The following is a 27,766-nucleotide window of genomic DNA, read 5'->3' as shown; positions in this document are numbered from 1 at the left end:
TCCTTTTCAAAAAGGAACTGAAAGGTCATCTGCCTTAGTATATATACTTTGCATACTTTGTTAAACTGGCATTTTCACCTAGGGATGAAATTTTGAAGATCATATTTAAAAGGCAAACCAGAACTAAGGCAAAAACAGTCACCTAGAGACAGATGAGACTTCTGTCAAGTTTTCCTTTGTCCTCCTGTTTTTGGGTTAGCAGGTCAGAAAGAGTTTAGAGCAGACTGAGCAAGATCCATTAACAAATTTGTGACAAAAATTTAACAATTGTTTAGGGTAGGGTATGTTTTAATGAAGAGTTCATTTTTCTCTTTGGAAAGTAAATCAATAGTGAATAATAGTGGCTGTTTCTTAACATGAATCTTTGCTGCTTTCAACTAGGTGGCTGTCTCGTTAGTTCCACTCATACCCGTTAGGCCTCTTCCTTCCCCTACCCCACATCTTATTGTGGGCTGTAATTAAAGGAATTTAGGGCCGGGTGAGTGGCTCAGGCCCATAATCCCAGCACTTTGGGAGGCCAAGGTGGGTGGATCATGAGGTCAGGAGTTTGAGACCAGCCTGAGCAACATGGTAAAACCCCGTCTCTACTAAAAATACAAAAATTAGCTGGGCGTGGTGGTGCATGCCTGTAATCCCAGCTACTCAGGAGACTGAGGTAGGAGAATCACTTGAACCTAGGAGGCAGAGGTTGAAGTGAGCTGAGATTGCGTCACTGCGCTCCAGCCTGGGCGACAGAGTGAGACTCCATCTCAAAAAATAAAAAATAAAAAGGAATTTAGGAAGTGGTCAAAATATAAGAGATAGTCTTTGCCATTAAAAAACAAAGCAAAACACTCATTTCCAATCTCTTTCTGATACACTATTAGAAAATGTTCTCATATGAAATTTTTAGGCTGTGAAGGCATACTTCATAATTATATGAAACTCATTTATCACATATCTTCATACATCTTTATGGTTATAGTCTACATATGTTCTCAGTGCTGTGAAATCTAGAGTATACTATTAGGACCGACCTTGAGAGTTAATAAAGGTTAAGTTTTACCTTTACTAATATGTCTATCTTACGTTGACTAGCCTATTTTTAGAAAACAAAGCCTTCTGCCCAGTTCCTTGTCAGCATCTGTTAGTATGCTGGAGTAGAGAAATGTGGGTTTCAGCCCTAGTTCTTTGTTAACTAATGTTATATACCAGAGCAGGTCGTGTAGTACATCTCAGCTTCCTTCTTATCTAAGATGAAAGATTGCACCCAATATTCTCTAAGGGACCATAGAGCTCTGTGCCCTAAAGCTTTCTGTCTGAAAAAAAGCAGTCAACAGTATGGACCTGTTACTAACTCATTCTTACGCATGCTGACAACAATAACAGAATAGATTTTATATGAGGAATAGTACCATCTGTGCCCATGTTTTAGTTTCTTTACCTTTCTGTTTCAGTTATAACTTAGGAAAGGGACTTTAGAGTCATTGTCAGTTTATCCTTGGGAGATTTTTGGCTGGCATTTCTTGGCTGGTTTGGTTACAGTTGAACATTGTATTGTTTCAGAAGGATCTTTGTACTTTGTTTAGAATCTTTATGATGTATAAAGTATGATGCAACTACATGGAAGTACTGCTGATAGTTCTGGTTTTCCTTCATTGGGAAGAAGTTTCATAAGATGGAAAAATTAAAATGATTAACAATAAGAAATAATTGTATATGAAGTTGTACTAAAGATTTTCTATCTCTTGGTCAATGAAAAAGAAAATTGGGAAAGAATTGGGAACAGAATCTAATGTTAGTATAGCATGAAATCATGGATAAGGTAGATAGACGTGTTCTTTTTCAACAGTTCTAGAATCCCAAACTAAGGAGTGTTTTCAGTCCACATTACGTTATCCTCATGTTTATGAAAAGTTAATTTAAAGTACTTTTGAACCCACTTTAAGTCCTTAACTTCACTTAAATTTTTAGGATGGTTGATTCATAGGAGATAACTATTGTTGGTATCTGAGGCTATTTTATAAGAATGTGATATTGGGCCGGGCGCAGTGACTCACGCCTATAATCCCAGCACTTTGGGAGGCCGAGGCGGGCGGATCACGAGGTCAGGAGATTGAGACCATCCTGGCTAACACGGTGAAACCCCGTCTCTACTAAAAATACAAAGAATTAGCCAGGCGTGGTGGTGGGCACCTGTCGTCCCAGCTACTCAGGAGGCTGAGGCAGGAGAATGGCATGAACCTGGGAGGCAGAGGTTGCAGTGAGCCGAGATCGCGCCACTGCACTCCAGCCTAGGTAACAGAGCGAGACTCTGTCTCAAAATAAAATAAGATAAAATAAAATAAAATATAAAAAATAAATAAATAAAAAAGAATGAGATATTGATCTTTGGCCATTTTTGCAGTGTCAGCCGTGATATAAATGGAACCATTGGATTTTTCTGAGTAGCCAGTGATCTACATCATCTCCCAGATTGTAACTTAAATAACAAATGCCCTTTTTTCTTTTTCTCAATAAACACACAGTTGTGTACTCTATACATCTTTTATTATCCACATTTAGATATATTAAAAATAAAGCCCTCTTTCTACCATACACCGCTTAGATCCTACTGAATCTCGAAAGTTTACACAGGATAAGAGCATAATACGACCTGTTCCGCCATTAGTCTTTAACGTGAAGATTTTTGAAGGTGGTTCATTCTACCTTTGTTTTATAAATCATGCTAGCTCTTTATAGACTTAGGGTGATTTTACCAAATGAACTTAAATCTGTTCTTTCCCCCAACAGGGTTAATCATCTCATTTTAGTGGAACCTTGGGGCTTCCCTGAACGACCAGACCTTGCTGATCAAGACAGACCAATTCCAGTTTGGATCAGAGCCTTGGGAGCAGCATTGACTCCCTTTAACCCTTTAGCTGGCCTAAGGATTGCAGGACCCTTTGGTGAGTGCTTATGTTCTAGGAAAGCAAGATGTTTGTAGATTATCAGAAGAGAATTCACTATTGTTAGTCAAAATCTTAAAAAAAATCCTCAACCCTTACTTTTTCTCCTCTTCCTCTAATAAGTACCATGTCTTGCACAAAGATGAATGCAACTCGGCTCTTCTCCTCAAAGGGGACTCTTTATGTTGTAAACATTACAAATAATTAGCAAAGCAGAAAAGGAGGGAAATGCTGAGGATGAGGTTAGTTAGTCCTCAACACTCTAAAAAAAGCCAGACAAGCAGAGTGTTTTGGGGAGGATATAAGGACCTCTGCTAGTCCAGGGCCTGGGAGAAGTGTAGCATGTTGCCCTGTTGGCGAGCATTGGAGAACATTTGGCCAATTGATGATACCATTTGGTAGATCATAAAACCTGATTTGATTTACCCTGGGGGGGATAACAGGTACCACCACACTCACAGATTCTTCCCTTATCTATGTCAGAATGTTGGAAAGATAAAGTTATTTTTTCCACAACATTTTAGGGACTCCTGATGTATATTTCTGGTCATATTTTGAGGCACGAATGTTTAGTCCCTGATTGACTTTTATTTGATTCTCAGCAGTTCTGTCTCAGCCCCATAGCCATGGGAATTTCCTTCCCTCATTGTCACAGATAATGATGTTCCGAACTTCTGCCTTTCCCCTGTACAACTTGTATGAGTTTGGAGTACTTTTAGTTGTAAGTAACTGAATACCCAAGTGGTTTAAATTATAAGGCCTTTTATTATTTCCTCAATAAGCAAACTGGAGATAGGTTTTAGCACTTGTTCTGGTTGCTTGCTCATTGATGTTAGGATTTGGGTCTGTGTCTGTGATTTTCTTGACTTTTTTCCTCACGGGGGTTTGATGCCTGCCATGGCATTAAGCATCATCTCACAAATCAGCACTCTGATTTGTGAGCAAAAAGAAAGAAAAGCATGGAAAATGGTCCTTGTCTCCATAATGCTTTGTCAGGGAAGAAAGTCCTCTCTGGAAGGCTCCAGCCAACCTCCCCTTATGACTGCGCCCTCCTAGTCCTTCCACCAGCAAAGAAGAAATTTCTGTGACGGACCAATCATGATTTGTTCCCAGGGCCTGCTTTCCTGGGCGCATTGCTGCCTAATTGATACTATAGAAAAGATGTGTTCTAACCAGGTGCTGTGGCTCACACCTGTAATCCCAGCACTTTGGGAGGCTGAGGTGGGCAGATCACTTGAGGCCAGGGTTCGAGACCAGCCTGGCCAACATGACAAATCCCCGTCTCTACTAAAAATACAAAAAAACTAGCCAGGCATGGTGACACACACCTGTAATCCCAGCTACTCAGGAGAAGAGGCTGAGGCACAAGAATTACTCAAACCTGGGAGGTAGATGGAGGTTGTGGTGAGCCAAGGTTGCGCCACTGTACTCCAGCCTGGGCAACAGTGCAAGACCCTGTCAAAAAAAAAAAAAGAAAGAAAGAAAGGAAAGATGGGTTCTGTTAGCAAGAAAAGAGAAGAGGCATGGGGGTATGGAGGAGGGTGTGGGATTAACTGTCATGCAGGTTACTGTAAATGCTGTTCCCTTTTGCCCACCCCTGGCCCTCCTTGCCCTAGTGCCTTCTCTTTGGATGGGGAGAGCAGTGGGACTGCAGGACTTAGAGGAGGGTATGGGGGTTGAATTGGTGACCACACTTTACTCAGTGCTCTTACAGATGGCACATTTTGCCTACCTGCAGTCTTTCAGCCCTCCCCAGTAGAGCCACTCCTCAGTATGATCCTCCTCTGGTAAACTACTTAAGAGCTTCGTTTAATCTTTATAACCCTGAAATAGAAATAGATTTTACTAGATCACAGGTACACAAATAACAATTATGGGAAAAGTAAAGTATGAAGAGAAGTTAGGAGAAGTGATGGGCAAGGGAGGACACCTAGGAGAGGCTCTTTAAAGCCATGCCCTCAGCCTCCCATTATTGCTTGCACTTGGGGGTGGGAAGGTGATGTAGAATCAACTGCATGAGAGAATTTCTTGGTGGAGCTGTGTAATTCATCACAGATGGGAAGAGAGGGCCAGTAGAGAAGTAAAGCCTTGCTGGAGTTAATGGGGTAGTGGTACCAGAAAGGGAGACCAGTCAGTCTCTGGGGCCTCAGAGTGGAAAAATGTGACTAGAGGAAAGCTTCTGCTCTTCATCCTCTTTCCCTTGTGGGCCTTGCCCTGGGCTTTTTCTTTTTTTCTTTTCTTTTTTTTTTTTTTTGAGACAGAGTCTTGCTCTGTTGCCCAGGCTGGAGTGCAGTGGCGCGATCTCTGCTCACTGCAAGCTCTGCCTCCTGGGTTCATTCCATTCTCCTGCCTCAGCCTCCTGAGTAGCTGGGACTACAGGCACCTGCCACCACGCCCGGCTAATTTTTGTATTTTTAGTAGAGACAGGGTTTCACTGTGTTAGCCAGGAAGGTCTTGATCTCCTGACCTCGTGATCCGCCTGCCTCGGCCTCCCAAAGTGCTAGGATTACAGGCGTGAGCCACCGCGCCCAGCCTTTTCTTTTTTTTTTTTTTTTTTTTTGAGACGGAGTCTCACTCTGTCACCCAGGCTAGAGTGCAGTGGCGCGATCTTGGCTCATTGCAACCTCCACCTCCCAGGTTCAAGTGATTCTCCTGCCTCAGCCTCCTGAGTAGCTGGGATTACAGGTGCACGCCCGGCTAATTTTTGTATTTTCAGTACAAATACAAAATGGGGGTTTCACCATGTTGGTTAGGCTGGTCTCAAACTCCTGACCTTGTGATCCGCCCGCCTCGGCCTCCCAAAGTGCTGGGATTACAGGCGTGAGCCACTGCTCCCGGGCGCCCTTGGCTTTTTCTAGAGTGGGGCTGTGTGCACCACCAGGGATAACCTTAGCAGGGGGTCTTGCTAGGGTCCCAAGAAAAAAATGAATTTATTTTCACACATAAATAATTATATATACTAGTTTACTTCATTTGGATGTTAATGTGTTGTAATTATGGAAGAAATACAAGTTAATACATTAATTTTATGTATGAGCTACTCACTGGCCACATTTAAAGAATTTATTTACCTACAAAAGTGCCTTCTAACTTACATGTTTTTGAGGCCCTAAAGCACATCTGCAAGTCAAAATACAATACTTTTTAATTCTTATATTAATATTTCCTTGGGGATCTTTAGGAGGACAGCTATCAGAATGTGTGCTTTTCACCACCTACAATATATATTTGAATACATATATATGTGTGTGTGCACATAACAGTCATTACACAGACAAGCACTAAAACTTTGTATATTATTTAGTTGATAAGTTAATTATAATTTAAAACATGCATTTTTAAAATTTCCTGTTAAATAGGTTTAAGTCTAGTGCAGCGTTTAAGGCCTGATTTCAAACGGAAGTATTCTTCAATGTTCGAAGACGATACTGTGACAGAATACATCTACCACTGTAATGTACAGACTCCAAGGTGAGGGTTAGGTTTCTCAATTCACTGTGTGTGTGTTTTAGACTTTTTTTTTTTTTTTAATATTTGTTTATTTGAGATGGAGTTTTGCTCTTGTCGCCCAGGGTGAAGGGCCATGGCTTCATTTTGGCTCACTGCAACGTCTGCGTCACGTGTTCAAGCGATTCTCCTGCCTTAGCCTCCGAAGTAGCTGGGATTACAGGCATGCGCTGCCACGCCCAGCTAATTTTTTTGTATTTTTATTAGAGACGGGGTTTCTCCATGTTGGTCAGGCTGGTCTTGAACTTCTGACCCCAGGTGATCCGTCCACCTCGGCCTCCCAAAGTGGCATGAGCCACCGTTCCCGGCCTTTTTTTAAAAATATATCAGTGGTCCAGAAGATTTTTGTCAGTAGTTAAATTACTGAATTTAAAAGGACATGTGTCTAATACATTTTATTTTACTCATCTATTCTTAGAGTACCCACCGTATAAAACATTGTGCTGAGTTCTGATGGTGGATTAAAAAGTGAGATGTTCACTCTTCCCTCAAAGTTCTTATGAATAAGTTATAGAAGTCTTGGTCTTGGGCATCTCCAAGAGACGGTTTGAGTTGAGAGTTGAAGAATTTCACATGAAGTATTTCCCAAACTGAGTATGAATGTTTCATCAAAAAAAGAAAAAAGGGTGCCAGATTAAACAAAAGTAAATGGGTGTCTGTACTATGAATTATCCTTTACTATACCGAAGGGTATTGAATTTCCCAAGTGAATGGGAGATGCTGTGTAGTATTTTTCAAGTCCATTTGATGATTGTACTCCTGAACAACTCTAAACATCTGTAGGTCAGCCTTAGAAATGCAGCTGCAGAGGGTGAGGCGGAAGTGAGGGATTCTGCATGTATTTTAACAGTGATTAGAAGGAGAGAGACAGAATGGGGCATAGTAGCAGAGGGAGCAAGGGGGCCAAATGTATTTTTTACAAATACTACTTATGGATGTTGGGTGAAAAGTACCAGTAGAGAAAACATAGCCTGACGACAGTGGTGAACTAGGAGGAAGCCAAACGATAAGGCCCTAGAGTTTCTAGGAGGAGCAACAAGAATAGAGTGCAAAGATGAGAGCTACAGTTCTCATGCTATGTCATGTACTGAAATTATTGGGGGTGCTTGTTAAAATGTGACTCCTGAGGCTAATTTCTAAGACTGAGACTAGCATTTCTGGGCTGCATCTCTAACAAATACTCTGGTGATTCTGCATAGGTGGGTCATGGAGCACACTTTAAGACAGAGAAGTGGTATCTCATCCTTTCTAAGACTGAGGTTTGGATGAAAGGCTAAGAGGGGAGATGCAGAGGCGGCCTCCCTCCCTTTTATTTCCTCCCTCACTTTTGGCAGATAATATGTACACCTACTTTATTAAAAAGATTGAGGCCATGGTAGCTATTTATAGGTGTAGCTGTAGCCTCAGTCTTTTTAATAAAGTAGGTTAGAGGTTCTCTGCCAAGAGTGAAGGAGGCTAGAGGTTCAAGGTCCTCAAGAGATTGAGGTTTTGTGACTTGCTAGGCAGTCAGATCTTGTGGATTAGGTGAATACATTGATTGACTTGCTCCAACAGCGGTTTTTAGGGGTCTGCCCCAGGAACATCATTCCTTTTCCTGCATGGTCTAAGTTTTGCTCTTCACGTCCTCTTATTTCATGATTACATGTGTTCATGTAGTCCTAGTTTGTTACCTTTCTTGTGGTGAGACTTGAATTCCTCATAGAAGGCAAGTTAGAACTTTGTCTAGTTCTGTAAGAATAGCAGAAGTGGCCGGGCATGGTGACTCACGCCTGTAATCCCAGCACTTTGGGAGACCGAGGTGGGCGGATCACAAGGTCAGGAGTTTGAGACCAGCCTGACCAACATGGTGAAACCCCATCTCTACTGAAAATACAAAATTTAGTTGTGCGTGCCTCTAATCCCAGCTACTCAGGAGGCTGGGGCAGGAAAATTGCTTGAACCCAGGAGGCAGAGGTTGCAGTGAGCCAAGATTGTGTAGCTGCACTCCAGCCTAGGCAACAGAGCGAGACTCCATCTCAAAAAAAAAAAAAAAATAGCAGAAGTGACAGCAAATAGACCTATCCTGAGAGTTTGCAAGAATATATTATCTGAGTTTCTTAACTTGGTAATGGTTTTGGCATTGCAGGTGAAATGCTGGTGCCATGAACCTGGGGATAAGCTACCTTCTACATCAGTTTAAATAAGGGTGAAAAAACGTATTTTTAACTATCTCCACAATAAATAATTTAATGATAGAAAATTAAGTTGTACATTTTGGTTTACAGGAAAACTTTTTAAAAAATCAGCTAAAGTATACAGCAGCCTTGCTTATCTAACAGTGATCTGTGAGATTTGTTCCTTACACTATCTCATAAATTATTGTCTATTTAAGCTGAGGTTTTTCTTAAGTGCTGGAAAAGCTAAATATGAATGTGTTTTGATAGAAGTGACAGTGCAATGCATACTCATTCCCAAAAATCATACATTGTGATTTTCTCCTTGCCGTTAAAGTGGTGAGACAGCTTTCAAGAATATGACTATTCCTTATGGATGGGCAAAAAGGCCAATGCTCCAGCGAATTGGTAAAATGCACCCTGACATTCCAGTTTCAGTGATCTTTGGCGCCCGCTCCTGCATAGATGGCAATTCTGGCACCAGCATCCAGTCCTTACGACCACATTCATATGTGAAGACAATAGTAAGTGTGTGACTTGATTTGGGTTTTTAGGTATGAGTGAAGTCTGTTTTATTATCTCCTTTAAAAGAGGTTTTAGGTCATCCTGGTGTTACAGGTCATCTAAGCTATACCTGCAGCCTCAGTCAGGGACCTGATACCACATGTGTTGGGTGCAGGGTTTGGCCTGCATACATCTTCATGTCCAAACCATGAACCACCTTTCTGAGTGACTTTTCCTGTCCCTAGAGCCACAGCATTAAGAGAGATGGACAGAGGGACTGGTCCAGTAGCTCTTAAAGTAATTCCCACCTCACAAGGCAGCACAGTCTCACTTTTTTCAGTTTCTCTATTGACACTTTTATTAGTGGTCAATTTAGTGTTTTTTGCGTATTAAAATTGTATGTAGATTCAATCAGTAGATTTTTCTATTCTCAGATCCTTTTAATGGATATACTTAATAGGCACTATAGATTATTGTTATTTTTTATCATGTGTTTTATTTAAATATAGTGGCTCTCACTTTTATTACTAAGTGTCTTTGCTTATATATCATTGTGTTTTATTAAATGCTTTTACTCACTAACCACCTGAATGCTTTTCCTTATCCAGGCTATTCTTGGGGCAGGACATTATGTATATGCAGATCAACCAGAAGAATTCAACCAGAAAGTAAAGGAGATCTGTGACACTGTGGACTGAACACACTGAAGCTCTGATGGGAAAACCTGGTTACTGATACAGTTGTTCAGCAATAATTCATAGTATATGCTGAAGAGTAATGAATACAACACAAGAACCAGGCAGCCTTCTTGACTATACTTTGCACATGTTTTCTTTAGGAATTCACTCGCACATTTAAACCAGTTAGTGCCTTCTAGAAGAATGGCTTTCCTTTCTCCTACCCAAAATTAAAATATACAAGTCTCTAAATTTAATACCTTTAAATAAAAGGTTATTTGTCCCTCTCATGCACTGAAAAACTAATTTTTCAGCTGAAAAATTTTTAATCTAATTTTGCTAATCAGTTACTTTTTATATTGCAATCTATATTGCCAATTTAGGAAGTGATTTCTGAGTCTCTTACACTGTAAAGGTGCACTTTATTTTCTTTGTCTTCCCCATCATGTATTTATTGTGTCTGATGACTGATATTAATCTAAATTCAATGTGTTTTTATGTAAAAAAATCTGTCAGTTGTTTAGAATATTTCACTTTGTTTTTGAAATGGAGCGACAAGGCAGAGTTTTGGTTAAAGGATGGGAGTTGATCACTATCATTACTTTTTCTAGTTTACCTCTTTTTTATATTTAAGGCTGCTAAGCCATGTTCAGCATTTTAAATGTGGTCTATCCTGACATACACAGTGTATAACAACATAACTCCTTGGAACCTCCTATGTGTGGTATGATTCTACACTTCCAAGGAACATGACTTTAATACTTCAGTGATTCAGGTACTGAAAAGCCTTAGCTAAAAGGCTGTTCTTTGTTTCTCCCTTTCATACTATTCTTTTCCATGACCCAGGATACAGCAAATGAAACAAATTTATTCACTTAAGGGGATATTAAGACTGTTACTTCCTAGTAAGCTGAGTAATATCATATTTTTATTAACATCTAACTTTTGTAGATGGGTGCTAAAAATGCATACATTTTAACCACTAAAATAGAAAAACAGGTGGTGCTATTATGTCTCATGGCACCAGAAATGAGCTAGCACTTGGGTTTGTTGTTGTTGTTGTTTATTAAGAGTATTGTGTTAATTAAATCATTACATACTTGAAGTTATATTACAAAAATTCTAAAAGGTTGATTGAACTATTTTTTTAGGAACTACCATCAACTGTAGAATTTTCTTGCAGTTTTAAAATGAGGAAAACTTCTTTGAAACTGTGAAAAAGCTCCATGTGGTAACTGGCTGCTGAGAAAACCCTTCACCAAAAAAATAAATAAAAATTGAATAGGATTGTCATCAAGAAGGCATCTTTGGCTAACATTGCTTGTCCAGGAGAAAGGTAGCTATGTAAATAAAAACAGTGAACTAGAGCAAATAGTGGTTTAATGGCTTTGTTATTGCATTTTAAAAATGGTTAATTAGGGAATTTGTAGTTGTTAGGAAATGTAAGGTTGTATCACTGTTGATTAACTGCCAGAAAGACTGAATGTTCTGTTTTCAACATTTCTCCCCTACAAAAGAATAGACAAATTATACTGAAGCATGATATAAACATCTTCCCAATGAACAATTTGTCTCACTTGTCAGATTAACTAGGTTAGTGTAGGAAGGCAGCATGAGCGCCAAGATGTATTGTCTGATTTCTCTACCTTAAGAACAATAATAGTCTTTTTTTTTTTTTTTAAATGGAGTCTCGCTCTGTCACCCAGGCTGGAGTGCAGTGGCACAATCTCGGCTCACTGCACGCTCTGCCTCCCAGGTTCACGCCATTCTCCTGCCTCACCCTCCCAAGTAGCTGGGACTACAGGCACCCGCCACCACCACGCCCAGCTAATTTTTTTTGTATTTTTAATAGAGGCGGGGTTTCACCGTGTTAGCCAGGATGGTCTCGATCTCCTGACCTTGTGATCCACCCGCCTTGGCCTCCCAAAGTGCTGGAATTACAGGCTCACTGAGCCACCGCGCCCAGCCAATAATAGTCTTTTTAGTTAGTATCTTGGATGGCCAAGTTTCAAACCTGTATGTGGTACAAATAATTTGGGTAATATTTTTGTTTTTTTGTTTTACACACTCTCTAATCTCAATTATCCTTTGCTGGGAGAATGACAGGTTTCACTTATACAGGAAGGTTTTTGCACAGGAAATTTGGTCCCAGCCCTTGGAAGGAAGAAGTTCCTTGGTTTACTTAATGAATTGAGTTTCTGGCCACAGATGTACCAGGTGATTCAAGAAAAAGATATACCCGAATATCAAGTGATACTTTATTTTCCTACAGACTGAATTTGCTTTATATGAAAGATGTTGTAACTCTTTTTAAAGTTAGATTTTCCCCTGAGGTGTAGTATATGTAATTTTGTGAAGATTGAGCTAGAAGGGAGGTTCACAATCCTCACATTTAAAAAAATATAATGGTTGCTAAATGTTTTCTTAAAAATCTATTACAGCATTTGATCTTTGCCTACTTATGCACAGCGTACTTTTATTTTATTTTACAGAATAAATTTTCCTGTGATAGTCACTATAAGACAGCTGTGTATTTTCTTAAGTCTTTTGTATGGACCAGTCTCTGTATAATAGTTAACTACAGGACCATGGATCCAGTGAATGTTCAGTAAATGCTGCTGCTGTTCTTAGGGAAGGCTACTCTGGGTGTTGTGGCTGCCATACATGGCTTTACCTGTGTCCATGCATTCCCTTGAGATGATTTCTGTTTTCTTCTTTTTTTTTCTAAGACTAATATTCCAACAAAAAAGTTGCCTAAAGTTGGTTTTAGAATATGATTTGCAGAACACTTTTGAAATGTCTTCATTCATATATATAATATATATTTATATTTAAAGGGCCATACCTGATTTCAATAAAACAAGAAGTTTTTCCTTATACCAAGGTACTGGAAAGAATAAACAAAAATAGCTGGGAGATGCCTAGAAAGGAACAATGTGGAAGGAGGGATAACTCTATTAAATATTATAACATAATGTTTACAATATGAGAAAGTCTAGGAATTTAGTACATGATAAAGGAAGCATCTCATTCAGAGAAAAAGGCTTTAAAAATGGTGTTGAGACAAGTGTGGTTAACCATCTGGAAAAAAAATAAAATTGAATCGATTTCTCACAGGGTACACAGGACAAAATCTGAATAGATCAAAGACCCAGTGTTTAAAATGAAACCCTCTTTCTAACTAGAAGAAAACATAGGTGAATTGTTGTATAATCTGACAGAAAAACTTTCTTAGGACTGAAAATTCAGAAGCAATAAAAAGAAAAGTCTATAGAAGAATTTTCAGCCAGATGCAGTGGCTCATGCCTGTAATTCCAGCATTTTGAGAGGCTGAGGCAGAAGGACTGCTTGAGACCAGGAATTCAGAACCAACCTGGGCAACCTAGTAGGACTGGCTCTACAAAAAAAAAAAAAAAATTAAGTACCTGGGCTGGGTTCCACCTACTTGGGAGGCTGAGGTGGGAGGACTGTGAGCCCAGGAGTTTGAGGATGCAGTAAGCCACTGCACTTCAGCCTGGGTGACAGAGAAGAAGAAATATTTTTTTGGATAGCTGAAAATATTTGCAGCATTTATCACAGAGGGCTAATTGTAGCCCCACATATGAAGAATTTTAAACTTTGAGAAGAACCTGAAGATTAGGCAAAAAGATATGAACAGTTCACAGAAAATAAAATGCAAATGGCCTTTAAACATATGAGGATATGCGTAAAAAGACAAATGCAAAATAAAATAAAATAATGGAAATACCTTTCTTACCTGTCAGATTGGGGAAAATCCAAGTTAGGCAATGCACTCTGTTGAGTCAGTAGGGAAACAGGCACTCCAAAAAGTACAAATCCCTATGGATGGTATTCGTTAACTAGCAAAATTAAACGAGTATATCCTTCAACCTGGCAGACCCAGTTCTAAGAATCCATATGAGATGCACTTGCAAGAATATGAAATGGTATATGCACAAAGGTCTTGATTACAGCACTGTTTCTAATGGCTACAGACTGGAAGCCAACCAAATCTCCATTGATAGGGAATTGATGGAAGGAACTAGGGTATATCTATACAATGGAATACTACACAGCTGTAGAAAGGACTGTGAACTACTTTTGTACTTCTGGTCTAGAGAAATCTCCAGAATATAGGAAATGAAAAATGTAAAGTACAGAAGAGAATGTATGGTGTGCTATCTGTTGTATAACGAAGAGACAAATGGAAAAAATATATATGTATTTGCTTTTCTTGTAAAGCAATAGAAGGATTAGTTATACCAATAACTACTAAAATAATCCCCTTATTAGTGGTGGCAGGGAGCTAGACAAGGATGGCAACTATTTCTGTATCTTACATACCTTTTACTTTGAGGCCCTGTCAATGTTTTATATAATAAACATTTTTTGAAAAGGCAACTCCTAAAACTAAAACAAACTTAACAGTCTGTCAAGTTGGTGGTATAGACCCACAGAAGAATTACTTCAAGTGACTTGAAAGCCTAGTATTTTGTCTATACTTTGCTAGTGAAATATATCCTATAGACCAAACAACCACAAATAAATCTTAAACTGCATTCAATAGTTTTTTGTTTTTCTTTTTTAGCAATGATATTGGTAGTATCATTTGAGTATTTATATGTGTTAAAGCAAATATTTACTTGTGTCATTGGAATCAAGGGCCAAGATTTTCAGCGCAGGAGAAAAGAGACACAAGAATATAATAAAGAATCATGATTTTATTTCTGAAAAACTCATATTGCATAGCTTTGTTCACTGAAAAGGCCTAGAAATAATCACAGCTCAATAGTAAGACCCACCCTCGCACCCAGACTGTCGCACTAAAAGGGGGCAGACAAAGGACAAGATGAGTCTGGAATATTTTGTGTCAGCAGTCAGAGTAAGGTTGTGTCAAAAGGACCCAGGAGCTAACCTGAAGGGGTTTCCATTGGCCAAAGATGGGTTAATGTGAGCATCGGAAAGAGTAATGGGTTGAAACATGAGATCATGATGCTATTTAAAAAACTAATTGGTCACTTTTGGAGGTTACTAGGGCACCAATTCAATATTTTGAAAATTGCTCACGGGAAAAATGAATCATTTATCCCAACTTCTTTGTGTATCACGTTACCCTGATAAGGGAAACTTCTTCATGTAAGAATCATAGGTAAATAGGAGAGGAATGATAAGATTAGGAAATCACCATTTTGCCACCTCTAATGAAGTAACAGATCCAGCTGCTAAAAGCATGAAATAAAAAGTTGATGAGAAGCATTTATTGGATGGCTCAGGTTCATAACATCTGAACCCGATGTTCAATCTTAGTATTACTGAAAAAGGAACAATGAGACATGCTTCTGTTATGTTACAATAGCAAGAACCCAACATACCATGTTGAATTATGATGAATTACTGCCTAAAACAAATGAAATTGAACCTGAATCTAATCAAGCCTCTACATCTAATGATAAATAAAAACACACAGGATATTGAAAAGCACATTAATATGCTAAATCTAGAATGTGGGAAATTCCATGGGACAAAAATTCCAGTTTCTTCAACAAATTGAAGCTGCAAAATAAAAGTGTTAGTAGGACTTTAAGACTTAGAGAAACTTAAAGGACCTTGTTCGGATACTTATTTGACCTTGTTTGGATACTTTATAAAAAGACATTTTTGAAGCAATTAGAGAAGAGTTTATAATGGACTGAGTATCAGATGATATTAAAGAATTATTAATTTTGTTGGGTGAAAGTATAGTGACTTTTATTTAAAAAAAAAAAAAAAAAAAACACCTTACCTTTAGAGGTACATGGTGTAGTATTCATGGTTGAGATTTTAACTAGGATTTACCTGGAAATACTCCAGGAGAAAAAGTCAGTTGTCAGAAAATAGATAAAATGAGCAGAATGTTATGTTGATGCTGGGTGACAGACACATAGGAGCTTATGTAGGGTCTATTCTATTTCCTCTACTTTTATACATGTTTAGAATTTCCATAGTAGAAATTTAAAGAATAAAAAATAGGAAAAGAGATTGGATAAAGCCAGTATGGATAACTCTTTCTAGGCATAAAGAAAATAGAAAGTAGGTAATAGCTGGAGGGAACCCTTGTGAATAACCCAGCAGAAAGAGGGGGAAAACATGGTGCAAGTGAGCACGGTTGGGGTGATGTATCAGCAAGGCTAAGGGCAAATAGGAGCTCTCATATACTATCAGTGGGCTGTAATAGGTACAACCCCTTTGACAAGTCTTTTCACAGTACTGTATATGGCAAAATTGTAAGTGCTTCACACCAGCAATTTTGTTTCCAAGTTTCTATCCCACAGATACTTCAGCTTCAGTATGCAAAGGCATCCACAAGATGTTCACTGCAATATGGTAATATTAGAAGTCACCAATCAAACATATAACTAATTAAATTATGCTACATTCATATGCTGGAGTACTATGCAGTCTTAAAGATTGAGGTAGATCTCTAAGTAGCAATGTGGAAAATTTCCAAAATATCTTTAATGGAAAACAAAACTACCAAAATGCAGAATATTCTTGTATACACACACATATGTAAATATATACATGCATACAGAATAGTGTGTCTACAAAGTTATATAAAGATGTACTTACACACACGCCCATATATATGTATAGACATTTTGAGGAGGATAAATATGTACATGGGTTTGTCAACAGTGGTTAGCTTTGGAGAAGGACAGTTCTTCCTGTTGAATATGCTTTTGTAAATGTTGGATCCTTATATATTCATTATATTTTAATGAAAACTGTAAAATATAGAAAAATCTTGGTTAGTATGAAATAGGTAGGAAAATAACTAAAAGGTCTTACTGTGCTGTTGTCTGTGTGTGGATGTGCAGATCCAGATTAGGGGAAGTGGGACAGGTGTTGAATGTATGGCAGGTTGTGAGTCTCCGTAATTTAAGTACTGGAAATAGAGCTGTAAAGCTGTAACTGGTCTGTCTGTTCTCCCTAACTAAGAAACACAGTCCCAATACAAAACTGCCCTTTTTATTTGTCCTCTTTCTTAAACTTGTTGAAAGGGGCAACTGAATTAGAATATATACTTCTCTCTCTCTCTCTCTGTATATTAAGCTTTGCCTCTCTATCTCTTGCCATCTCATATGCACCATTATATCTCTTCTGCCGTTTTCTCTAAAATCATTCCTTAATTTTTGAAAATGTTATATTAAGTTAGAACTAGTTAGCATTTATTTGCCTGTTTGTTGTCTGTAGCTTGGCTTAATTAGATTAGCTCCAAGATTTAAAAATTTAAAACATTCTTACCAAGTAGTTTTCTAAGTGACATGAATAAGAAATGTTATTCTACCATGTATTTTAATCCTTAAAAAATGTTCTGTATGTTCACTTAAAGATTAAAAGATTTCCATGAGGTGCCTATTGTTTGAAAATTTAGAATAACCCAATCCTACTTTTTAAAAAATTAAAATATTGTATTCATCTGAGAGAGGAGTCACTTGGCTAACAGATATGAAGGCTGAGAGTTCTTAAGCTGGTTTGCCATATTGTATGATTCTGGACAGTGTCTCCAGGACAGGTCTGAAAACCTGAATAACTGGCCTGTCTCCTCCTTCAAAGAAATAGAAATATTAGTCACAATGACCAGGGTGGGAAACAAGTGCATTGTTTATCAGGTTCATTAAGGGCTATTTCCTAGTTTTTAACTTGCGAATGTTTTTATAATTGGAAATCACAGCAATGGAAATGATGAAATGTTAAGACCAAGATACCAGACACGAATGACTGGTATTTCACCTTCCTGTGCCAACCAGCTTACTATATTTCTGTTGGGACTTATGAATGTCCCAACAATCTTTAACATACATCTGTTCAAGACTTGAAAATGCTGTTTTCCATGAGGTGGGAGGGGCACTAGGGTCAGGGGATATGGAGAGAAAAAGATGGCAGAGGAGGGAAGCCAGGCATTGAGGATAACACCATGAAAGGACTGGACTCTCATGCTGGCCTGCAGGAGACTGCTGAGGGACAGCTGTCCTGTCTGTGTGGCCTCTTCCTTATCAAAGTTTCAGTGATGACCTGAAGGAGGGAGCATCTTTGTGTTGCAGAATGACCTCTTAGCTTCACTTGGCCAGCACCAAAGATGCCAGCAACTGACAGCCATTCAGAACACCACGCCCTCAAGTGCAGCTTGTTTCGGCAAACATCTGAGCATGAGATGTGGATTGTGCCAACTCACAGAGCACTGAGGCTCAAACTCTGGTGTGCCTGAGTCATCAAGGCTGCTTGTTGCAAATACAGACTTGAGGCAGTACCCCCAAGAGATTCTAATTCTGCAGATCTGTGGGTGGGGCCTGGGAGTCTACATTTTAACAAGCACTCCCACCCTCAATATCTGACACAGGAGTGTTCAATTTTTTTGTTTTGTGGTTTATCGGGCAGTTCATTTGGTTGGACATTAACTACATATGCTGTCTTTTGGTGGCACTTGAACTCTCAGTTTAATTATTAATACTTAGCTGCAGAAATTCGGGGAGAGATAATATCCAGATTTTGGGGTGCCCTCTCTGGCTCTCCTTTCCAGGACTCCTCCCTCATTTTGCAGTGGTTGTGGCTGCCCTGAACTCTGCATCTGGTTCTTGAAGCCAGAGGGCTGTTGGTTTTCTGCCACAGCTCTGCCCACCTTGTAACCCTGAGTTGCCTTCCCTCAGACTGAAAGCTGTAAAAATGCTGGTCTCTATTTCAAATGTGAACTCGCTTCCTGAATCTCTTTACTTGTGTTCATTCTCTAGTGTCTTCAGGTGGTTGTTTCTTGATATTGGCCACTTTATAGTTACCAGCAGGTGGGTTAGTCCCCACTGGACCTTATTCTACTGTACTGGAAGCAGAACTCTTGGATCACAGACTTTGAGAATCAGTCTTTTCCCAGTGTCCCTCAAGACTTGGCTAGGTGGAAGTTTACCATGCTGAAAGAATGCTTACATTTTATTTCTGTACTTTACCCTACCATCAGCCTTCCATGGCCACATCTAGCAATCTATAGATATTTCACTTTACTCTAGAAATGTAAATGAGAATTAGCCAATGCAGGAAAAAGTGGTATTGTATTTGTACTACTATTTTTTTTTTTTTGAGACAGAGTTTCACTCTTGTTGCCCAGGCTGGAGTGCAGTGTGCAATCTCAGCTCACTGCAACCTCTGGCTCCTGGGTTCAAGCAGTTCTGCTTCTGCCTCCCTAGTAGCTGGGATTACAGGCATGTGCCACCATGCCTGGCTAATTTTTGTATTTTTAGTAGAAACAGGGTTTCACCATGTTGGTCAGGCTGGTCTTGAACTCCTGACCTCAGGTAATCAGCCTGCCTGGGCCTCCCAAAGTGCTGGTACTACAGGCGTGAGCCACCGCGCCCAGTCGTATTTGTATTACTTTTAAAGAATGAGGCCCCAAATGTGGCTGGAATGAAAATGTTTTTTGCTATCAGCATCTTGTCTGGAAACCACCATTTCTGTCTCATCTATGAAACAGCTTCCTTGTAAGCCCTTCTCTGACTTTTGCTGACCTCACAGGCCTTGCTCTGCCCACCAGTGGCTCCAGAGCTTGCAACATTTTGTTGGCCCATTGTTCCTGAGGGCTCGGTCCTCTCTGGGATTGAATTCATGTTTATGGTTGGAGTCATGCTGGTTCATTGTAATCTAATAGCCCTAGTGCTGTGCTGAAAAAAAGCAACATGGCAAAATTCTTGAAAAATGCCAAATTCTCTTAAATTGGGAAAATTAGTGTTCTAACAAATTCACATAGTAAAGTACCCTAATATTCTGCATCACTCAAAACACCAGGGCACCAACTACAGGATAAGAGTGATGATCAAGTGAGCAACAATCTTGAGTGATGAGTGTTTTTAAACTTCTACTTTGCTGATGAAAACTATTCATGGTTCCCTAAAGCTAACCCATAAATAACTGTTTAAGAGGTGATGTTCCTGATATGCTTCCTCCACACCTCCGCTCTCCAAAAAATGATAAAGGAGGAATTTGGAAATAATGAGATGACATGAGTAAGGGATTTATTTACTACCCAGAGACTGATGAAGTGGGACCTGGAATTCTGAGCATCACTGTTCTGTGACTGTTAAATTACCACTGCGATGTCTGCCTCATCGTTCATTAATCTTTGACTGTGGGGACAGGAGCCAACCATTAAGTAAATCAGGTATCACACACATACCTATTAAGCAACCTCCACTAACAGAGATAGATCTGAGAACTAAGGAAGAAAGAACAAGGCCTGAGCGCCCAGAGTGGACACCAATGAGCCTTACACGTAAAGCCTGCGCACTTCGTGGTTGCCAGAAAGACTCAGAGGCCCTCCCTCAGCAATTAATCACTGCACTTCCAAATTGCTCTTTTTAATCTGCTGAGTGGATTAGAATCCCATGTAAAAGTAAGGATTTCCTGGTTTCTAACATGTTTGCTGGGAGAGAGACTTAGCAAGGAGTAACAAAGAATAAGCTGGTGTATTTTCAAATATGAACTTTTAAAGTGTTTGTGGTGACTCTAACCATAACAGCCTGAGACAGAGCTCCCAGGAGATCCATCCTTGTGGAAAAGCAGTAGTTCTCCTCCCCGAAAGGATGCATAACAGTAGCAACCTGGTGGTGAGGTTGGCAGAGAATATACAACGGGGAGCTTGATGTGTGAGAAGTGGAAAGGAGGTCATCTTGGATGATTGGAGGACAACGACATCCCGCAGACGATGACAGGGAAAGCACAGCACTTTTACAAAAGGCGCCACAAATATTTCATCCTTACCATCTGTTCTTTGTGCCTTATAAGATTTTGGATTTCATCCTAAGGGTAGCATGCATTTATGGGGAGAGAGGGATAGGACTGAGTAGATTTGAGATATATCTCCAAAAACCATCTTCATTTTACCAAAGAGGAAAATGAAGCCCAGAGAGGTTAAGTGACTTGCCCAGGATCATACAGCTAATGAGTAGTCAGCCAGGACACTGGAACCAAAATATTCCCTTTAGAGTTCTTTTTATTTGTATTTCTTTCTTCATAGTGTTGCCAAATGTCAATAATAGTGTAGGGTTGGCCTGCCGTGTGTTGGAGTGGGCAGGATCTTTGGTTGACAAAGGTAGATAATTTGTCTAGCCAAATTTTGAGATATCACAAAGCTACCAGTGCCTTAGCCAGACAGAAGATATGTTCAGAATGATTACAAGTTGCTGTATGATAGAGGGGCTCAAATAAATGTTAGTATAGGCCAGTACTGTATTCCATGCTACAGGGATTCCAGAAATGAAAATTAGTAAGGTGTAGACTCCTTTCTACTGGATCATAAGCTATTTAGGAGTCTATTTCTGTCTATAGTTCCTTTGTGTGCTCTTGTTAACTATACTGCAAAGTAAACATATTGTATTGTTGCAGAGGGAGAGAGATTGCATCTGGCCTGGGAGATCAGGAAAGCTGAAGCAGGAGGTGGCATTTGAAATGAAAGACTTAGAAGCTGGTGATTAAATTCTGTTCATCTTTTATAAGAAATGACATTTATGGAACACTTATTGCATGCTTGGAGCTTTGGAACAATCTTTCATTTAATCCTTCTAACAACTCAATGGGAAAGGTACACTTATTTCACAGAGGAGGAACCGAAGGCTCAGTTAACTTATTGGAGCAATGCTATTGGTGCCCCACCTGGATGGCCTTTGCTGGGCCAGCTTCTCTTGGTGTTGGCTGCTAACTAGTTCACACCAGCCTTCTCCTAAGGAATACTCTTGGCTGATGAGAGCAGTCATACCTGGAGAGGTAATCTGGAAGGGAAAGTCAAGGAAACCTTGCTGACTAAGTAGAAAATATGCAAAACACTAGTGAGAGACTTTGGACTTCCTGGATCTATCTTCCATCTAATAGATAGTACAGAAAGAGAGACTTTAAGGTTTTTTTGTTTTGATTTGTTTTAACGGAGAATAGAAAATAATAATCCTTTTTTTTTTTTGAGACGGGGTCTTCCCCTGTCTCTGAGGCTGGAATACAGTGGTGCGATCAAAGCTCACTGCAGCCTTGAACTCCTAGGCTCATCATTTAATCTTCCCTCAGCCTCCTGAGTAGCTAGGATCATAGGCGCATGCCACCTCATCTGGCTAATTTTTCTTACTTTTTGGAGAAATGAAGTCTTGTTATTTTACCCAGGCTGGTCTTGAACTCTTGGGCTCAATGATTCTCCTGTCTCAGCCTCCCAAAATGTTGGGATTACAGGCATGAGCCACTGCACTTGGCCTAATCTGTTTGTTTGTTTTTTAAGACGGAGTCTGGCTCTGTCACCCAGGCTGGAGTGCAGTGGCGCAATCTCAGCTCACTGCAACCTCTGTGTCCTGGGTTCAAGCGATTCTCCTGCCTCAGCCTCCTGAGTAGCTAGAACTACAGGTGTGTGCCGTCATGCCCGGCTAATTTTTTGTATTTTTAGTAGAGACAGGGTTTCACCGTCTTAGCCAGGATGGTCTCGATCTCCTGACCTCGTGATCCACCCACCTTGGCCTCCCAAAGTGCTGGGATGACAGGCGTGAGCCACCGCACCCAGCCCTAATCCATTTTTTTAAAGTGAATTTCCTTGTGGCCCCAGGTGGTGAGCAGCAATAGTGGGAGAAAGTTCATACACAGATATCACCTAGTATAATTTCAACCTCCTAAGAATTCCAAGGATCCTTGGCTAAAGCTAAGGTGAAAATTCTCCATGTTGCCAGAGGAGACATAGAAAGTTTCAACAGACTGGCACTCAATGGTTTATCTTCCAAATGAGAACTGTCTACAAAGTTCTAAATTTGTATGAAGGAAAATGATTTTGAATTTAGAATTCTGTATTCTGTTTACTATCATTAAGAGTGAGAACAAAATAACAGTGTTCTTGAACATGCAAACACTCAGACGTAGCTGGACATGGTGGCACATGCTTGTAATCCCAGCTACTCAGGAGGCTGAGGCAGGAGAATCACTTGAACCCGGGAGGCAGAGGTTGTGATGAGCTGAGATCGTGCCATCGCACTCCAGCCTGGGCAACAAGAGTGAAACTCTGTCTCAAAAAAAAAAAAAAAAAAAAAAAAAATTAAGAATTTCAAGATGGCAACTGCAGAGCGTTAAAATAAGTGTGGGACCCCTCTGAATGCAGAGCCCTGTGCAGTTGCACAACTCACGTGCCCAGGTAGCTGAGAAGACTCTCCACCCGTGAACTTTTCTGGAAAAAAGAAAGCATTTAATTCAATAAAAGAGGTGGGTGCAAGACAAAACAAAAAATGATCCCAGTAAAACATTTAAAAAAATTGTCTTTAATATTCTTTATGAAGCTTAATAATTTTTGGAATACCATTAAGAATAGAGGGGAGGGCTTGGCATGGTGGCTCATGCCTATAATTCCAGCACTGTGGAAGTCCGAGGTGGGTGGATGAATTGAGGTCAGGAGTTCAAGACCAGCCTGGCCAACATGATGAAACTTGTCTCTACTAAAAATACAAAAATTAGACAGGCAAGGTGGCATGGGCCTGTAATTCCAGCTAATTGGGAGGCTGAGGTAGGACAATCATTTGAACCGGGGAGGTGGAGGTTGCAGTGAGCCGAGATTGCACCACTGCACTCCAGCCTGGGCGAGGAAGCAAAATCTGTGTCTTAAACAAACAAAAAGAATACAAGGGAGATGTGTACTTAAAAATCATACACATTAAAATTTGATAATTTCAGCAACCTAAAAGAGATGGTCAAGAAGTAAGAGAAAAGTAAAATGCAAGCTTAAAGTCTTGTTAGACTCAGGGGCAGGGGATGTTTAAATACTGATTAATTAGAACAAATTATATTTTAAAAAATGGATTTAAATATGTAAAGTAAGCACAATATTTAAAGGTAATTGCAAAATTAGTGACTTACGGCAACACACATTTATAATCTCATGGTTTCTGCGGATCAAGAATTCAAGCATGGCTGAGCTAGGTCCTCTGCTTCAAGATCTTGGCATGGCCGCAGTCAAGATGGTAGCCAGGGCTGGGGTCTCAAGGCTGGAGTCAAGGCGATGGCCAGGGCTGCTGAGCTTCCTCATTGAGTGAGGAAGGACATGCTTTCCAAGCTCATGTGGTTGTTGGTGGGATTTGTTCCCTCCAGCCTGATGGATTGAGGTCCTCAGTTCGTAGCTGTCCATCTGCTGAAGGCCACCTTCAGTTTGTTTCCATGTGAACCTCCTCAGCATGGCCACTTCCTTCATCAAACATGTAAACCAAGAAGGCAGTGGAGAGTCTAACAAGACAGCAGTTACAACCTTGTGCAGTGTAATCATGGAAGTGACATCCCGTGGTCTTTGCTGGATTCTGATGGTTAGAAGGAAGTCAGGTGTCATCCACACTCAGGGGTAGGGGAACTCACAAGGGTCTGAGCACCAGGAGGCTGGGATCCCTGGGGGCCGTCTTAGAGCTTACTACCACACTCATTCATAATAAGGCCTGTCAGACAAGGGAGACTTGGTCATACGCCTGAGCTATATAAAACCTCATCCAGTCTCCCTATGGTTGACAAGGTGTCTTGCTCATAAGCGTCAGTACCTGGTGTCAGGTGCTCTCATATAATCAATCACTATGTGTTGAATGAACATATGAATTGCTACAAATAAAAGCAGTTTTGAAAAAACAGTTTGGCGCCATTAACAGGTTGTTTTTAATTTGCATTGTAAAATGGGTTTGGCAGTTTTGCATATTAAAAGGTCAAAATGTCGTGCCATGAAAGATAAAACAACAGCTTAAACATTCCAGAAGAAAATTTTCCACAGGACGCCCTTGTGTTTGCCTTTCATATCTGGATTGTTGTCATAGTCCTGCCATCAGCAGCAATTTACATTTGAGTCACATTTCTCTCTTGAGGAGTAAATATAGTACAGTACTTCCCTTTAAATGTCCTTTACTCGAGGAAAAAACCATATTTGGGGTACATATTTTCAAAACCATCCTGGCGTAAATTTTAAAATCTGTGTGCACATGGATGGTGATTGCATCATGTTAGGTCCCTCAGAGAATGTCTTTAAGATGACATGATTGAGAATCGATTCATTAACACTGTTACTATTTTTTCGGGGCTCATTCCGCAAAACCATGTCTGAGAGCCAGGAAGTCTGGATTCTTGTCCCAGTGCCCCAACCAATGAGCTGAGTGGCCTTGGCAGGTCACCCAGTCTGCACCAGTTTTCTTGTCTGTGGAATGCTGGGCTTGGATGAATAGTAATTCAGGGATCTCTCCATCTGCAGTATGCTTTCTGATGACCATGAATGGGTGCTGTCAGTAAATGCCTTGGTGCTCTTTACGGGGCTGGTGCAACTACCCACAACTGTCAGGAAAGTGTCCCCTAGTGGCTCATAGCTGTTTCCTCTGCAGAATTGCCCTTGGCCAAACAGGCGCTTCCTCACCTGGGAGATCACACCCCTGCAGCCGATGATTGACTGACACGTGGGTGTAGAAAGCCTGCCCTCTTGCCTCCACGTGGGACGCAGTCTGTGGTGCAATTCATGTTCCTGGGCACCTGTGGGACTGGCCTAAGTTAGACTCCAGATGAAATTACATCCTTACTTTCCCTCACTCCAGCCTATTTCTCTCTCCTCGCTTTTCTTGAGAGCCCCCAAAACCCAATATACAAGAATTCTTGTCTTAGGCTCTACTATTAGAGACCCTGATCCAAGAAAGTCACCTTATAAGGAAGGGCTTATGGGTATGGGATTTCTTGAATTTTCTGGAGGCTGTAAGGTCATCATGAAAATGGGGGATGGTGAGGTGTGAAAACAGAGAGGAAGCCTTAAACCAGGGATGTTCAATCTTTTGACTTCCCTGGGCCACACATAAAATACACTAACACTAACGATAGCTGATGAGCTAAAAGAAAAATGCAAAAAAATCTAATAATGCTTTAAGAAGGTTTACAAATTTGTTTTGGGCTGTATTCAAAGTCATCCTGGGCTGAATGTGGCCTGCAGGCCATGGGTTGGACAAGCTTGTCTTAAACTGAAGCACTGGATATATTTGAATAAATGTGCAGTCTTTAGTTTCTAGAAAATCTAGTTTGCATTTGATGTGATGCTGAAACCTCTAAACAGAAACACCTGCTCATGTCCGGCTCAGCGTGCGTACTCACTGAATAATTATTGAACCAAATCATGCTGAATTTCTAAAATGAGGCCTAGAATTCCTGAAGATGTTTGATTGTAGGAGAGAAGAGTTTGGGGGCACAAAGGAGATAAAGTATTAGGTTGGTGCAAAAGTAAATGCGGTTTTGGCCATTAAAAGTAATGGCCATAATTGTTTATATACTATAAAGAGAAGTCTGGGCTGAGGGCTCACTCTGTCCCAACTCCTCTAGGAAGTATGATGGAGATCAGGACCAGGGGAAGGCAATGATCCGAGGTCAGTCTTAGCAGGTATGTCTAGACTGCAGGTGCCAGCATTCTGGTAGGTTTGGAAACCCCTCTTTGTACCCCCAGCCACCTCCCACCATGCTGGTAAACTTGACAGAGGAGGCAGCTCCCTGCTCTCAGCAGCTCTCCTGGGTCCAGCTCCCTGCCTTTCTCAGTGTCTGGGGAATGACAGCAGTTGCTCTCATTGTCCCATAGGGACAAGGCCAGGGCTTTGCTAACCTGGTACCTGGTGTGCTGGGATTTATGGTTCAAAATGAAACACTCTGCATTCCCCTCCCCTCCACTGCTTCATCCATACCCAACCTTCTCAGTGGTTCTCCTCCCACCTGACTTTTGGACTTGTAGTTATTTTGTGTGTCCTTATCCTCTCACTACTGAGTGGTCAGATAAAGCTCAGAGGGGTTAGTTCTGGATTTTTCAGAACAAGGGATGGGAGCCATGGCAAGGAATTGAGATGCTGGGCCAAAGAACAGAAGTTCCCACCCCTATGCCAGCCCTGGGTGTTCTGTGGATTTGAGATCAGCTGTGGTCCATCCTGAGCTGGAGGCTTTTCCCTGAGGGGCCCCATGGGCAGAGAGGCTCATCACCCAAATAAAGGTGACACAGTCTGAGGGAGGCAGGGCCTGTGGTGAAGAATATGGCCTCCCAGGCTTGGCCACTCCTTCAGAAGTGCGAAGGTTTTCCAGGGTGAGAGTTGATGTTCCTAACTTCAGCCTTCGGCCATCGGGGAGACCTTTATGACCACAAACATCTGTCAAAAATGCCCTGTCCACCTCCCAAGCCTGTCAGGGATCCCTGGCCTCATCCTCACACTGGGATGGGGAGAAGGCTTGATGGTAAGTTGGGAGATGGGAAAGGAGAGAGGAAGAAGATAAAGAAAGGAAAGGAAGACATCGATCACTGAGTGGGTGATGGCTGCATGCCACCTGCATTCTCATGACCCCTCTCCTCTGACCTGCTCAACAACCCTGGGAGTCAGAAATCACCTCTCAGACCTCCGTTTCCCCACACATAAGATGTACTGAATAACTAGCTGAGGGTCTCATAGGCTATTTCGCTGATCCTCGCAACACCCCATGAGGGGTGCTGTTATCCCCATGAGGAGACAGAGCCTGGAAAGGTTGATTTGCAAAGAGATGAAAGCCTATCACAAATCTAGGTGTGTCTGACTTCCTTGGTGATTTTGGAGCGTTGGGGAGGCCCTAGGCCGGATGGAACAGGTTGGGGCTTTGGACAACTAGATAAAAGAATAAAGATGCTGGACCCCTTCCATTTAGAGCTGGGGTTGGCCCACATTTTCTGTAAAAGGTCAGATAGTAAGTATTTCAGGCTTTGCAGACCATAGGGACGCTGATGGAACTACTCAACTCTGCTGTTTTAGTGTAAAAGCAGCCAGATGTAAATGAATGGGTGTGGCTTTATGCCAATAAAAGCTTATTTACAAAACCATGTGGCCAGCCTGTGAGTCAGAGTTTGCTGACCTATGGTATAGACACATGACGTAAATGAGTCAGAAGAGTTTGGGGTGAGACAAGAAATGAGAAGGATTAAGGTTATCAGAGCACTGCATCATTTATCTCAGTCTGTATA

General features: G+C 40.7%; 1 protein-coding gene across 3 annotated transcripts in view; it reads left to right on the top strand.

The window, feature by feature from the left end:
• Positions 1-25,339, top strand: part of ABHD5 (abhydrolase domain containing 5) — a 43,503-nt gene extending 18,164 nt beyond the window's left edge. The window contains exons 4-8 of one of the 3 annotated variants that reach the window (XM_025375357.1): positions 2,773-2,927; positions 6,287-6,398; positions 8,925-9,111; positions 9,700-9,818; positions 25,019-25,339. In XM_025375357.1, coding sequence (XP_025231142.1) covers positions 2,773-2,927; positions 6,287-6,398; positions 8,925-9,111; positions 9,700-9,789 — 544 coding nt within the window. In that variant the 3' untranslated portion in view covers positions 9,790-9,818; positions 25,019-25,339. Of the gene's footprint in view, positions 1-2,772; positions 2,928-6,286; positions 6,399-8,924; positions 9,112-9,699; positions 11,141-25,018 lie in introns of those variants that run through there. The other 2 variants (XM_025375356.1, XM_025375358.1) reach the window with 2 other exon arrangements.
• Positions 25,340-27,766: the final 2,427 nt, after the last annotated feature.

The sequence above is a fragment of the Theropithecus gelada genome, chromosome 2 (assembly GCF_003255815.1).
Source record: "Theropithecus gelada isolate Dixy chromosome 2, Tgel_1.0, whole genome shotgun sequence".
In the NCBI taxonomy this organism is placed as follows: domain Eukaryota; kingdom Metazoa; phylum Chordata; class Mammalia; order Primates; family Cercopithecidae; genus Theropithecus; species Theropithecus gelada.
The sequence above is the reverse complement of the archived record's forward strand: the minus strand, read 5'-3'. Positions and strand labels throughout refer to the sequence as shown.